Source organism: Podarcis cretensis, assembly GCF_951804945.1.
Source record: "Podarcis cretensis genome assembly, chromosome: 2".
Taxonomy (NCBI): domain Eukaryota; kingdom Metazoa; phylum Chordata; class Lepidosauria; order Squamata; family Lacertidae; genus Podarcis; species Podarcis cretensis.
The window spans coordinates 22,202,692-22,216,303 of NC_137171.1; the positions used below are offsets into that span (position 1 = coordinate 22,202,692).

Below are 13,612 nucleotides of genomic sequence, written 5' to 3' on the forward strand. Positions count from 1 at the left end.
TCACCCTTCTGCTTGTTCAACCATGGGGAGAGTAGGTTGCAATCCTAAACCCACTTACCTAGGAGTAAGTCCAATTGAATTCAGTAGGATTTATTCCTGAGTATACACGGTTCGGATTGTTCTCTTAAGCACCAGTTATTTGTCTCCTGGTGACTACGCATTTGGCTCAGAGCTCTCCCTCCTATCTGCATAATTTTCAAGCTTATTTTCTCAGCTATGAAAGTCAAAAACCTTTCAGATTAAAAGGTGAGGTCCACCACATGTTTATTCCCAAACCTCTGCAGAATCATAAAGTACACACAGTCCCTGTCTAAAGTTCTTTTAACATACGTATTTTTGCCAGTTCCTTTCCGAGGTTTTGGGTGAATTCATTCTAAAAATACCTTGCAGCTTTGGAACAACAAACAGTTACTCTAACCTAATCTCTACCCTGCTGTCAGGAGAAACCCAAATAGTTCCATTCAAATGGTGATGCTAAGAATAGTTTTAAGAGGCCAACCACTTGAATACAGCAGGTTGCTAACTTTTTCTCCAGGCAGGGCTCTGAGGCCTTCAACAGAGGCAATTTCTCAGGACACACTTTTCCCATCACCGAATCTCCCTATTTAAAGTCTCAGGATGAATGAACAGAAGCCAAGCAAATCCTATTGCTCTGTTTGCTCCAGGATCTCAGTGTTCACAAGCCAAGTTTAGTTACTGCAGGCTGCCCCTCTCCTCCAGTGTACAGCCCCATGCATTTTTTCTCCTTCTATAACACTGAGATGGGGAGGTATATATTAATCTGTTGTCTACTTCAGATTTGCAGATCTGCTAATGAGCTGGGTAGCAGAGGGCAATGCGTATATTTTATTTGTATTTATTTAGAGCATTGTGCACCGCTCTTCAGCCACAGAGGCTCCCAAAGTGGCTTACATTAAAACGAGAGATTTTGGCAATTGATCTGGGACTGCCTGCTTGCCGCATGGCATTAAAAAAAAAAAAAGGCTCTAATCTGTAGCCAGCAGAGCTCAGAGCCCATAAATTGGTGGCAGAGCCCATGACTTGTGTGGAATAAAGTCCTGGGTTCAATCCCTACCACCTGCAATTTCAGGTAGCAAGCTTGAGAATGACTCCTGTCTGAGAGCTTGAGGAGCTGCAGCCAGCCAGATTGGGCATTACCAATGACCAGAGTTGGGGTTTTTTAAGCCACTTCTTATATCATCAACTGAGCAGGACCAGCTCATAATGTCTGGGTGCGATCAGGGGGAGGGGTGTGTGGCAAGAGCAGGAATGAAAAGCAGGTTACTGTCGGCAGTCCTGTCTTGTTTGACAGCCCGCTGGGTTTTGCACAAATGCCTAGGGATGTGGAGAAGATGGAGCCACCATTGCTCCAATTCAAGGAAGCTTACCTGCCCGTGCCATTATTATTGCTGCGCACCTCACACATACAATTCCCACCGCCCACAACCATTGGTCTTGTGGTGTCCTGACCATAGCTGTCAACGTTTCCCATTTTTTAAGGGAAATTCCCTTATTTCGAATAGGATTCCTTGCAAGAAAAGGGAAAAGTTGGCAGCTATGGTCCTGACTCCTTTCCCCAGCCCCTGGCTTCATTTTTCCCCCTGGCAGCTGCATTCACTTCCAGCCCAGCACAGCAACAATGTCTGGCGTTGAAGATGCTATTATCCCTTTGGAGACGTACAAAGTAGACCACTGCATCCAGCTTCTCCCTCAAGGTAGCAGAGAGGAAATCCTATTTCCCTGTCGTCCCTTTCGCATCTAGCTAAAACACAGACAGGCCAGCTGCTTTAGAGAGGTGTATTTGACTGCTGTACACAGAGCGTTCCACCTCGCCTCCGCTTCTTCCAAAGGTCACCGTGACAGCAGGCCATTCAGCCGTGTGAAGCGGGAGAGGGTGAAGCGGATTCCTTGCGTCCTTTCTCCCCATCCACAAAATGCACACACTCCACCCCAGTTCCCAACATCTGTTCACAGGCCAAGCGGCAGATGGCAATGGATAGCTGCTCTTGGAACCGGTTTTAGCCAGCACCAAAAGAAGGGGAACTATTTAACTAAAAAGAAAAGAAAAGAAATAAAAGCACAGTGAAAACCCTTCTGGGTAGCCTACGAGATCGTTCCTCCCTCTGGTGAGCATCAGGAGCTGGGAGAGGGAATCAAACCGGATTCTGCCAGGCTCTCCAGTTCTTCTTTCTCTTGCTTGATCTCGCAGAGTTTGAACTCGCCGCCGGGCTGAGACTCCGCCAACTCGCCTCCTCTCGGGTTCTCTTTCGAATGGCACTTCTGGTGTTTCACCAGCACCCCCCTCTGCCTGAACCTCCGCCCGCACTCCATGCAGCGGTAGGGCTTCTCCCCCGTGTGGATCCTCTGGTGCGTGATCAGGTCCGAGAGCCTGGTGAAGCGCCTCTCGCACTCGTCGCACGGGTAGGGCTTCTCTCCCGTGTGGATCTTTTGGTGCCTGGTGAGGTCGGAAGGGTAGGCGAACCTCCGGCCGCACACTTTGCAGGAGAAGGGCTTCTCCCCCGAGTGTGTCCGCTGGTGGGAGACGAGGTTCGAGTGCTGGATGAACCTCTTCCCGCACACGCTGCAGGCGTGGGGCTTCTCCCCCGTGTGGATCCTCCGGTGGGTGGTGAGGGAGGAAGAGGAGACGAAGCGTTTCCCGCAGTCGGCGCAGGCGTAGGGCTTCTGCCCCATGTGGTTCCGCTCGTGGATCTTCAGGGCCGACTGGTGGCTGAAGCATTTCTGGCAGTAGGAGCAGCGGTACGGCTGCTCTCCCGAATGGCTTCTCTGGTGACTGACAAGGTACGCTCGCTGGCTGAAGGTGTCCCCGCACTCGGAGCAGATGTGGGGCTTCTCTCCCGAGTGGATTTTCTGGTGTCTCGTAAGGTGTGAGAGCTGGCTGAAGCTCTTCCCGCACTCGACGCACAGGTAGGGCTTTTCTCCTGTGTGGACGTTCAGGTGCTTGGCCAGGTCCGAGGGGCGGGTGAAGCTCTTGCCACATTCGATGCAGAGGTGGGATTTCTCTTTCCTTTGGGCTCCCTCTGGGGCTGCGGGCGCTGCCGCCTCTTCCTCTACGTCTTCCCTCCTTGATCCCTGGTGTTCAAATTGCTCCTCGGTTCTGCTGGCTGTGTTAGTGGTGCCTGGAGGGTGAGGAGGCAAATGACAATGTTGGGCCGTGGGCCATTGCAAAGGTGGGAGGAAGATGGGGCCAAAAAAAACTAGGGCTGGATCTACACCGACCTTTCCAACGTTATTAGGATGATATTAGATACAGTGGTACCTCGGGTTAAGAACTTAATTCATCCAGGAGGTCCGTTCTTAACCTGATACTGTTCTTAACCTGAGGTACCACTTTAGCTAATGGGGCCTCCTGCTGCTGCCGCGTGATTTCTGTTCTCATTCTGAGGTAAAGTTCTTAACCTGAGGTACTATTTCTGGGTTAGTGGAGTCTGTAACCTAAAGTGTCTGTAACCTGAGGTACGACTGTATATCGTTCTAAAACGTCACAGGGCATACTGGTAAATTAAAAACGTTCCTTTCCTTGTTTTCACTGTAAATATGCTGCTTCCCTGCTGCTGGTTCCTCATTGCTCTGCAGCACCCATTTTAATAACACATTATGAATGTTAAAAGTAGAATGTAATGTGTCCTAAGTTATGAAAACCATTCCTTAACTGTTCCACCGAGATCACATAACACCGGTCCTGAAAGACCTACATTGGCTCCCAGTATGTTTCCAAGCACAATTCAAAGTGTTGGTGCTGACCTTTAAAGCCCTAAATGGCCTTGGCCCTGTATACCTGAAGGAGCGTCTGTACCTCCATCGTTCTGCCCGGACGCTGAGGTCTAACGCCGAGGGCCTTCTGGCAGTTCCCTTGTTGCGAGAAGCAAAGCTACAGGGAACCAGGCAGAGGGCCTTCTCGGTAGTGGCGCCCACCCTGTGGAACACCCTCCCACCAGATGTCAAAGAAATAAACAACTACCAGACTTTTAGAAGACATCTGAAGGCTGCCCTGTTTAGGGAAGCTTTTAATATTTGATGAATTATTGTATTTTAATACAGTGGTACCTCGGGTTAAGAACTTAATTTGTACTGGAGGTCTGTTCTTAACCTGAAACTGTTCTTAACAGCACCACTTTAGTTAATGGGGCCTCCTGCTGCCACTGTGCTGCCAGAGCATGATTTCTGTTCTTATCCTGAAGCAAAGTTCTTAACCCGAGGTAATATTTCTGGGTTACGGAGTCTGTAACCTGAAGCGTATGTAACCCGAGGTACCACTATATTTTGCTGGAAGCCACCCAGAGTGGCTGGGGAAACCCATCTAGATGGGTGGGGTATAAATAATAAATTATTATTATTATTATTATTATTATTATTCCTTAACATTATAAACCATGAGTGAAGATCCACCCTAGGAGTGGGATACATCTAACCAGCCCCACTTGCACCCGTGCCATGGTGTCAACTAATCTCCTTCCCCCATGCGCCCCCTCTCCAAATTGGCTTAGGGAGGGTCCAGAGAATCTGCAGAACAGTATATTGAAGGAGGGAGGAAAGGGGGTATCGTTCTGTCTGGAGAGCTGAAATGATTGTGCAGACAGAACAAATGGGAGAGAGGAAAATGGAATTCCACTCTAGGCAAATAAGCACATTTTCAGTGGGCACCAAGAGCTTGTAAGACTCAACACCAATTGTACCAGAGGGAGTCTTACCCACTAGGCAGGCGCTGCCGTTATCTTGCTTCCTGACGTCCCTGCCAAGCCCCCTCTGCCTGGCATCCAGCGGAGCTCTCTGCGCTTCAGAAAAATCCACAGCCACCTCTCGGAACGGCTCGTGCCCCTGAAACAGCATTGAAAGTCCTGCTCACAAAGAGGCTGGCAGCCCAGCGGTAGAGGGTGTTCTTTGCATATATGGAAACCTCGATTCCTAGCATACCCATTCAATGGACCTGGGACAGCAGAGTTAAAAGCAACCTGTGTGTGAGATCCTGAAAAACGGGGTAGGAAACTTCCTGCTAGTCCAGACGGACAGGACTGGGTTAAATGCAGTAGGGCAGCGGTGAATTTTGAAGTGCAGGAACTCATCATGACAGCAGCCACAACCCCAACCACATAACACCCCAGCGGTGGCATTTGGTTTCATGCAGAAAGAGAAAAAGAGAGAGGGGGAGAGAGAAAGAAACAGTGGTTCTCAGAGGGTGTGGGAAGAGAGGCTGGCAAGTGTGGTGGAAAGATTCAAGGACAATCTAAGAAACATTTAAACATTTCAGTGTAGTAAATAGTATAGTATCAATTTTTTTTTTCAGAATATGCAAAGATATCTTTTCAAAAGCATCAAGTGATACTGCAAGCTCACACCTCTCGTTGAGTTTGTTTACCTACTTAAGGTACATATGTAACAGGCTCATTTATAATTATATTTTGGGAATGATCCACGTTCTTACGTGGCTACATTGTTTCATACTTACTGGATGTCCCATGATCATCTTACAAAGATCATCATCTTTGTGTGCCTCCTCCTCGAGAGGTCCAGAGGGTGGCAACATGAGAATGGGGCCTTCTCTGCAGTGGCTCCCCATCTGTGGAATTCTCTCCCCAGGGAAGTTTGCCTGGCTCCTTCATTATACAACCTTAGGCACCAGGCAAAAACGTTCCTTTTTAACCAGGCCTTTGGTTGATCTGATTGACATCCTATGCCCTTTTCAATTTTTTTTTTGGGGGGGAAGCTATTGGGTTGTTGTTTTTATATACAGTGGTACCTCGGGTTAAGAACTGAATTCGTTCCGGAGGTCTGTTCTTAAGCTGAAACTGTTCTTAACCTGAAGCACAATTTCTGTTCTCATCCTGAAGCAAAGTTCTTCACCCAAGGTAATATTTCTGGGTTACCGGAGTCTGTAATCTGAAACGTATGTAACCTGAAGCGTCTGTAAGCTAAGGTACCACTGTATGTATTTTGTGGTTTTATATCTTGATTTTATTCTGTGAACCGCCCTGAGACCCCCAGGTATAGGGTGGTATATAAATTCAATAAATAATAATAGTTGTGTTCCATGTTATATATTGAGCGCTGCTAGGAGATTCCGTTTTCCAATCTGTAAAAAATCTGGTGGTGGCACGAGCAAGTTTTTATTCTAAAAGTGTGTCCAGAAAAAAAAAAGTTTGAGAAGCACTGGACTGCACTTTTTACCCTGTTTCTGCCTTTGCTGCTACCCTCACCTGTTCTTCCTGCTGCTCGCCTTCCTGCTGCCTCAGAATGAAGCCTTCCGCCAGGGCCACTGCTTGGGCGCAGGTCTCTGGGCTCCGATCCCGGACCTGACTTTGGATTTCCTGAGGCAGGATGGTCAAGAACTGCTCCAGGATCAGCAGGTCCACGATCTGCTCCTTCGTACGGCTCTCCGGCTCCAGCCAGCAGTGGCAGAGCTCCCTCAGCCGGCCGCAAACCTCCCGAGGCCCCTCAGCCTCTTGGTAGCAGAACTGCCGGAAGCGCTGGCGATGGATCTCCGTGCCGGTGGAGTTCCCTTGTAGGAAGGCGGCCTTCACCTTCCCGTAGTCCATCTTGTCTCTGGAGGCCAGGCTGCTCAGCGCCTGGTGGGCTTCCGCGCTGAAGGCCGGCATCAGCCGGGTCAGAGCATCTCCCCTGGGCCACTGGCAGGCGCCAAAGACCCTCTCGAAAGCAACCAGGTCGTCCCAGGAGGTCAGCTCTGGCAACGGCAGAGGGTTCCCCCATCTTGCGTGAGGGGACTGCATGGTCTTCAGGAAATCTTGCCACTGGGTGTGCAAGTGCTGAGGTATGCTGCCCTCCTGGCGTGGCACTGCCCAGCAAGGTAGCTCCCGGATGGCTCCCGGGCGGATGGCAAAGCTCTCTCTTCCTGCTCTGTCCAAGCTCTCTGCTGGCCTTGGGCCTGCCGGGTCCTGATTCTCCATTTTCCCTACTGGCCTCGTCGTCTTGTCAAACCTTTCCTGAACCTGGAGACCCAGGGCTGCCGCATCCCGCGACTATTCAGCCATTTTAACTATCTATCCCCACCCTCTCAGCTGCCCACCCTTTCAACTACTCTCACACTTGGAATCCTCTCCTACTCTTATTTATTTTTTCCTGTTTTCTGCACCATATACCCTTGCGAGGGTATATGATACCCCCCTGACAGTGCTTGTGGGTTTGAACAGCAGGGTCGCAGACAAGGCCCAGTTCTTGTTCAGATACTTGGAGCTTGTTCCTGAGAAAGAGAGAAAAATAACAATTAAAATTAATCTGCCGGGTTCCCTCATTGCGAGAAGTGAGGTTACAGAGAACCGGGCAGAGGGCCCTTTTAGATAGTGGAACGCCCTCCCAGCAGATGTCAAACAGAAAAATTGCTATGTGGTTTTTAAAAGACGTCGGAAGGCAGCCCTGTTCAGGAAAGGGTTTTTTGTGTTATGTTGTATTGTGCTTTTACTGTTTTTTTGTTGGGAGCCGCCCAGAGTGGCTGGAGCAACCCAGTAAATGGGTGGCATATTATTATTATTATTATTATTAACAATTGTGGCTCACATATGTCCTCCAGGTTGCTTAGGACAGTGTACCTATGGCTGTTTGTTTCTGTCCCTGCCCTAAAAGAATCCTGCAATATGAAGTTAGCCTGAGAAATAACAACCAGTGGTTTCTCTTGACAGACTGGCTGGCAGAAGGGGAGGATATTTTGAGCATAGCACAATCAAGGGCCTAAACCAGGTGCCGTCTAGGTGTTGTTGGACTGCAACTTCCATCATCCCTTGCCATGCCTAAAAGCCCTGCTCTGTCGCAGCTCAGTGACACAGAGCATTTTGCTCCCCAGATTCAGTCGTCAGATAAAAGGATGATGGAGCAAGGCCATGAGAATGACTTCCTTCTGCCTGAGGCCCTGGAGAGCTGCTGCCACCCAGAGCAGGAAATACTGGGTTAGATGGACAAATAGGCAGCTTCCTGCATTCCCACAGGTATTATTTAATAATTCTTTCACAGGTTAAGCAGAATTCTGGCAGTTAAAACACAATTCAAAGTTGAAGTTGTGGTATGTTCCAGGTTCATATGAAGCCTAGCTTGGGCGTGATTCTTCATACACAACCTACGTCTAAAGCATTCCCCCTCCTCACAAAAGGACCATGGGAAGTGTAGCTTATAGACCCTCCAAGTGTCCCCATTTTTCAGGGACGGTCCCGGATTTACAGAAGCCGTCCCAGTTTCTGATTTGATCCTGGAATGTCTCACTTTTCCTTAGGACGTTCCAATTTTCGTTGGAAAAAATGTTGGAAGGTATGGTAGGACATCCTTATTTTCATCAGAGAAATGTTGGAGGGTACGAGCTTTACCCCTCACAGAGCGACAATTCCCAGCATCCTTAACAAACTACAGTTCCCAGGGTTTGGGGTGTTGTTACTAATGTGCTTTAAATGGATGGTGTGTCTGCAGCCTGAGTCTTTGAAGGGGAAACTTGGGTAAAAAATGACCCAACTCCTGAAGCTCCTCCCCACCATTTTCTTTCTTTCTTTCAGAATTTGGTTCATTGATGTTGGGAAATCAATTCTTAAGAGGCTTGATTGTGCTAACTAATTGTTATGAGACAATCTGTTGGATTTATTTTTATATACAAAAAATACGGGTTATTCTCTGGGAGCAACACATGGCATCAAGTGTCTACCAAAATCATGCGCAGATGGACATCTTTGCTACCCAGTTTATTACAACTACACACATGTGGTGAAATCATTCTTAATGTTTTCACTCAGCCTCGGAGAGTCACATTAGATATACCCAATTCCTTGGATGGTTGTGCTGGGACACAGTTTATCCCTCTCCCATCCATGGATCAAGGGGTGCTGCCTGAATTATTTCTGTCGCAGGGCGGCTGTTTTTAGTTCTTATGAGACGCAGAGTAGCCCAGAGAGTAGGAATGGAGCAGAAAGGGGGGAAACAGAGGTGTTATTGTCTCAGGGACCAAAAGCAGGCTCAGCATGCAGATTCCTTAATCGGCTCAGGAGTTAAATACGTTTCTGCAAAGCTCGCCCTCCCCACCACCAGCAGGCAGCGGTGTCCACTGGGGCTCCCCCTCCCCAATTCAAAAACAAAACCCACTCTCCACCTCAAGTCCTGCCCTACAAGTGCGTGAGAATGGGGTGTGCAATTAAACTAGCAAAGTCTGATGGGACTCTCTTCCTTCAGTGAGTGGCTGGAAATGGGGAGTCCTAAAGAAAGGGGTGTTTCTTAAGCAAAGCGCGCGGGGGGGGGGGAGGTCGGATCTGGTGGAAGAAACCCCATTTTGGGGGAATCCTGCCTTTCCCGCTGGAGGGAGTTTCCCCTGAATGCAACCATTCAGCAGAAAGAAGGTTCCTTCCGTTCCCTCCCACTCGCCGAACAAGCGATCAAAACACAAAACTCCAGATTGTCTCCTTTTGTGTCTCTCTTTTTTTTTTACGGAATTAAGTTAACCCAACCATGGCTCCCCTCCCCCGCCCCGCCTCCCCTCCCCACTTTTTTTATTAGTAGTAGCAGCAACAGCAGCATTGCATTTAAGGCATGGCACCCATGAAGCCTGGCTGCTTGGGACTCGGTGCAGCCGGTTGGGGGCGGACGCCTCGACCCTGGACAAAGGGAGAGAGAAGCAGATCCATGGAGCAGGCCCCACAGAAGCGCCCCCCCCCCCCATGCTTGCACAGACCACGGCCGTCGTTTCCCAACTCCACAAAGAAGAGGCGAGACGAGTGTGTGTGCGTGTGTCCCGTCCCCCCCCCCCCGCTCCTGCAAAGCTTTCCACGCAGATCTGCAGAGATCCGTGGAAAGGAATCAGCCCCCCTCCGGCTACCTCCTTTGCCAGCCCTCCCCTCTCCCCCCCCACCCGGATTTTGCTCTTCGGCTCCGCCTGATTCTCTCTCTCCCCCCCCCCCCATTTTCTCCCTCCCTTGCAGCCGCATCGGCTCTTCCCCCTTTGCCCAGATACCCCTGAAACTCACCGCTCCCCACAGCTCTTTCCTCCGCGCGGACCCCTGAGGATCTCGAGCCCTGCAGACACAATCCCACCCCACCCCCCCTTGCACACCCCTTAATAAAATTCAAATCCCGAGGTTTTTTAATCCAGGGCGGAGCAGGATGGCGCCTGGGCTATTGCATCTCCCCCCCCCCCTGCCGCCTCTCGGCTTCCTGGGCCTCTCCAGGGCTTAGCTCTCACTCAATAGGACTAAGCCGGCTTAAATCCAAGGGCTCCTGTTTAACTGGTTTGAGGATCGGGCTGCCAGTCAATTTAACTCTTGACGCGTCTCGGCCTTAGAGGGGTGTTTGCGTTATGGGTGTTTGGAGCAGTTGAGTTTTGACTTTTCTCTCTTGGCAAAGGCGAAGTTCCCTGGCACTGCAGAAAGCGAGATCGTGGGGCTTGCAAGGTTTAAAGTCGTTTGGTTCCAGTTTCGCCCTCCCAAAAAACAACACCGCACCAATGGTCTCCTTTCCGGCGCTACCTTAACGGAAAGAGGCGCCGTGTTCCCTTCCTGCACCGTGCCGTGCCTGTTTCCACAACCATTCCAAAACTAGCAGTCAGTTGAGATTACCAGTTGCTCTTCCGAGGTTGTTGAGCAACGGATTTTCAACGCAGTCGCATCTTCTGACATCTGTGGCTTAGCGTGCTGCTCTCGAGACCTGCTTTAAATTTCTCCACGTGGAAATGGAGATACAGAATCGAGGGTGTTTTCAACCTCCCCAGGACATTCTGTAAGTGGTCTGAAAGTGGCCACCAAGGGAGGCTTGCAATCTCCCTTACTGTCACTTGTTTGTTGACTCAAAACCATAAATTTTAATCACACTGTAAGTCCTAACTAGCTTACCGACAGGCTGTGTTATGAACAATTGATGCTGCTCTGGAAATAATGTTTTAGGGAGTGATCAGACTTTATAGAGAGGACAAGGATGGCAAAGTAATCTATGGTGTGTAGAGGATGGAAATCACACATTTTAGGAACACATCAGCATTGGCTTTCTGTTACTTTAAGAGGGGAGTTCAGGGTATGAATTTTGACCTGATAACGTTCAAAGCTGCTTGGAATCCCCCCCCCCCCCATACCTTAGCTAATCTCTCTTCTCTTCTTATAATGCTACCCCTCAAGCTAGAATCAACTGAAAATGCCATCTTAATAATTCTGTGTTGATTTGCAAAATTATTATCACAGGAACAGTAAGCTGTTCCCACCTTCTCTGTTTGGCTGCTCCACAACTGTAGGATTTCCTTTCCTGAGAGATTAACCAAAGTTTGAACCAGTATATTTTGAGGACGGATTTTAAGACCTTAACTGGATTATCTTAAATATGGAGCACTAAAAACCAGGGATATAGTTTATTAAATGTGTAATTTTATTTTTGCTGGCCTTGTTCTATCAATATTCTCGGTCTCAAACACATTCAGATGGTTTGGTTTATCATCAGTGACAATGTAATCTTAGAAGAAAGTCCCACTGAGGTATGTGAGATTGGCTCCCAGTGAAGCATTTTTACACACACACAACAAACACGTACCTGGGAGTTGGTCCCATTGAACTCAGTGGTGCTTGCTTATGAGTGGACATACATATAGGACTGAGTTGTTAACGTATTGATAATTTATGACTTGGAGCCAAACAAACACATGAAATGAATCTATTGAAAGTGTTGAAAGAAGTGCTGTGAGGCGATGTAATAGTTCTGTTTATGGTGTTGGGTCTGTGAGGGTTTCGCTCATTCAGGTTATCAAGCGATGAATATACATTAGTCAACTAGCCGTTACTTGAGTTGCTCACCTGAAACCAAGATGGAGCAGGTGAGAAACACAAATCATTACACATGAAATAAATAGCCATCACCAAGTATGCCCATGTTCTAAGTAATGCATCCTTGCTCTATAAAACATATATAAAATCATACCCTTTCATGCATAAAGCTACCACCTAAAAACTCAAGTTTATAGGCCATATTCTCAAATGCCTGTTGTTTCACTATAGGTACAGACTGATGGTGTATGCAGAATTTGTCCCTGATACTGAACTGGTTGTTCTTGTTTTACACCATGTCATCTTTGGGACCAGCCACCTCTGATTCTGACTTTCCTTGCATATTCTGTTTCTGACATTCTGTAAATGTTGACATTTTGGGGTCAATATATTCTGCAAAATAAAAACAAGTAGATGTGGTAGTTACACGTGAAAACAAAACAAAAATTGTATGTGATATGTGTGCATATTTTATGGGGCAAAAGGAAATATTTTTGAAGCTAATTTCAGAAATGATTTGAGACATGCCACTGAGCCACAAATAAATTTTATTTAAAATTATTTTATTTATTCTATTTGTAGGGAATGGTTCAGTTATTGCGATAACTCTGAACCCTTCTGATGATCTTCTTATGCATGTGACACAGAGCCAGTGTAACTATTCTCGTCTGCTAAATGATTATAACTGTGTCTGACACATCTGCAGTGTCATCTAAAGTCAGGAAGGCTCAACCCATGATGTTGTCTATGTTAAATCTTATTGTGGTAACTTGCAATCATATATAAAGCAACATAGGTTGTTCTAGTCTAGGAATCACACAGCCAATAAATCGCTGAGTTGTCATGTCTGCATTCACTCTCAGCAAGCACATAATATTGGAGCTATATTTGTCAGAGATAAGATTTTGCCACTGCAATACCGTTTACATATACTGTTGCTACCAGTAGCCAACAAGTGGTGTAGCCAACAAGACTATCCTGCATGCTTGCAAACGCATGTCACCACTGCAGTTTGTACACCTAGATCCTATGCACTGATTTACTTAAGTCTAGTAAGTTTTTGAACAGTTTTCCTAGGAGCATGGGAAGACAGCTTCCTATCTGAAAGGCAGCCTGTCTGCAAGAGCCTTTGTGTTCAAGCCCTGGACTGCCAACCATTAACCTGGGGTGGTCAAATTTTGGGGGGCCAAGGGTTGCACTGACACATGATCAATCCTCCAGGGGCTGCATATCAAAGTGGGCATGGCCAAAGTGTAAAAATGGGTGCAGCAATAACAGCAGTTCTCAAGGCTGCCTTTCAGAGGACTTTCTGGTCAGTTATTCCATGCTATTTTCAATCATTTAAGTTTTGAAAAGGTTTTGTTGTTGCTGTTAAAGGACAAATTTCCAAGGGGTCTTGCAGGCACAGAAATATTTTTGGCACTACAGTCATACCTCTTGTTACATTAGGTTCAGGTTACATTCTTTCAGGATATGTACTGCGGCAACCAGGAAGTAACAGAACGAGTTACTTCTGGGTTTTGCAGACGCGCAACATGTCACGTGCATGTGCAGAAGTGGCGACCCGCGCATGCGCAGACGCGGGTTGCACTCTGCTCAGGTTGCAAACGGGGCTCCAGAACGGATTCCGTTCGCAACCAGAGGTACCACTGTACAGTGGAGTGCCTATAGCAGTAGTCAGCAATCTCCCAACCCCAGCAATGATCAGGGATGATGGAAGTTGTAATGCAACATCTGGAGGGCATCACGTTGGCTATCCTTGTTTTACACCCAACAGGTCTAGCCTAGCAATCTATGCCTATGGCCAGATTTTGGTTTTTCAAATTTCAGCAGTGCCATGTGAGGCCAAAATTCTGCGCCCCTGCCTTTTTTGC

At 47.8% G+C, this 13,612-nt stretch overlaps 1 protein-coding gene and 1 long non-coding RNA gene across 3 annotated transcripts; one reads left to right on the top strand and one right to left on the bottom strand.

Moving 5' to 3' along the window:
- Positions 1 to 247: 247 nt before the first annotated feature.
- LOC307209975 (uncharacterized protein) lies at positions 248 to 10,479 on the bottom strand. Of its 2 annotated transcripts, none has more exons than XM_079965464.1 (4): positions 10,461 to 10,479; positions 6,213 to 7,213; positions 4,710 to 4,836; positions 248 to 3,137 (listed from the first exon to the last, which is right to left on the bottom strand). In XM_079965464.1, exons 2-4 carry the CDS (start codon positions 6,918 to 6,920, stop codon positions 2,134 to 2,136), a joined length of 1,839 nt encoding a protein of 612 aa, XP_079821590.1. In that variant the 5' UTR covers positions 6,921 to 7,213; positions 10,461 to 10,479; the 3' UTR covers positions 248 to 2,133. The 2 variants fall into 2 exon arrangements, with proteins under 2 accessions (XP_079821590.1, XP_079821589.1); XM_079965463.1 differs by lacking the exon at positions 10,461 to 10,479 and adding an exon at positions 9,963 to 10,116.
- A 195-nt stretch (positions 10,480 to 10,674) lies between these two features.
- On the top strand, positions 10,675 to 12,299 carry LOC307210175. The gene is made up of 2 exons (XR_013835903.1): positions 10,675 to 10,710; positions 11,166 to 12,299. It is a non-coding gene; the product is annotated as an uncharacterized lncRNA (long non-coding RNA).
- Positions 12,300 to 13,612: the final 1,313 nt, after the last annotated feature.

Excerpts from the sequence above, each read along its gene's own strand:
- LOC307209975 (XM_079965464.1), bottom strand. The coding sequence starts at position 6,920 with ATGGAGAATCAGGACCCGGCAGGCCCAAGGCCAGCAGAGAGCTTGGAC. Across the intron at positions 4,837-6,212 it reads GCGAGCAGCAGGAAGAACAG|GGGCACGAGCCGTTCCGAGA; the intron begins GTGAGGGTAGCA and ends ATGCTGTTTCAG. Across the intron at positions 3,138-4,709 it reads CGGCAGCGCCTGCCTAGTGG|GCACCACTAACACAGCCAGC; the intron begins GTAAGACTCCCT and ends CTCACCCTCCAG.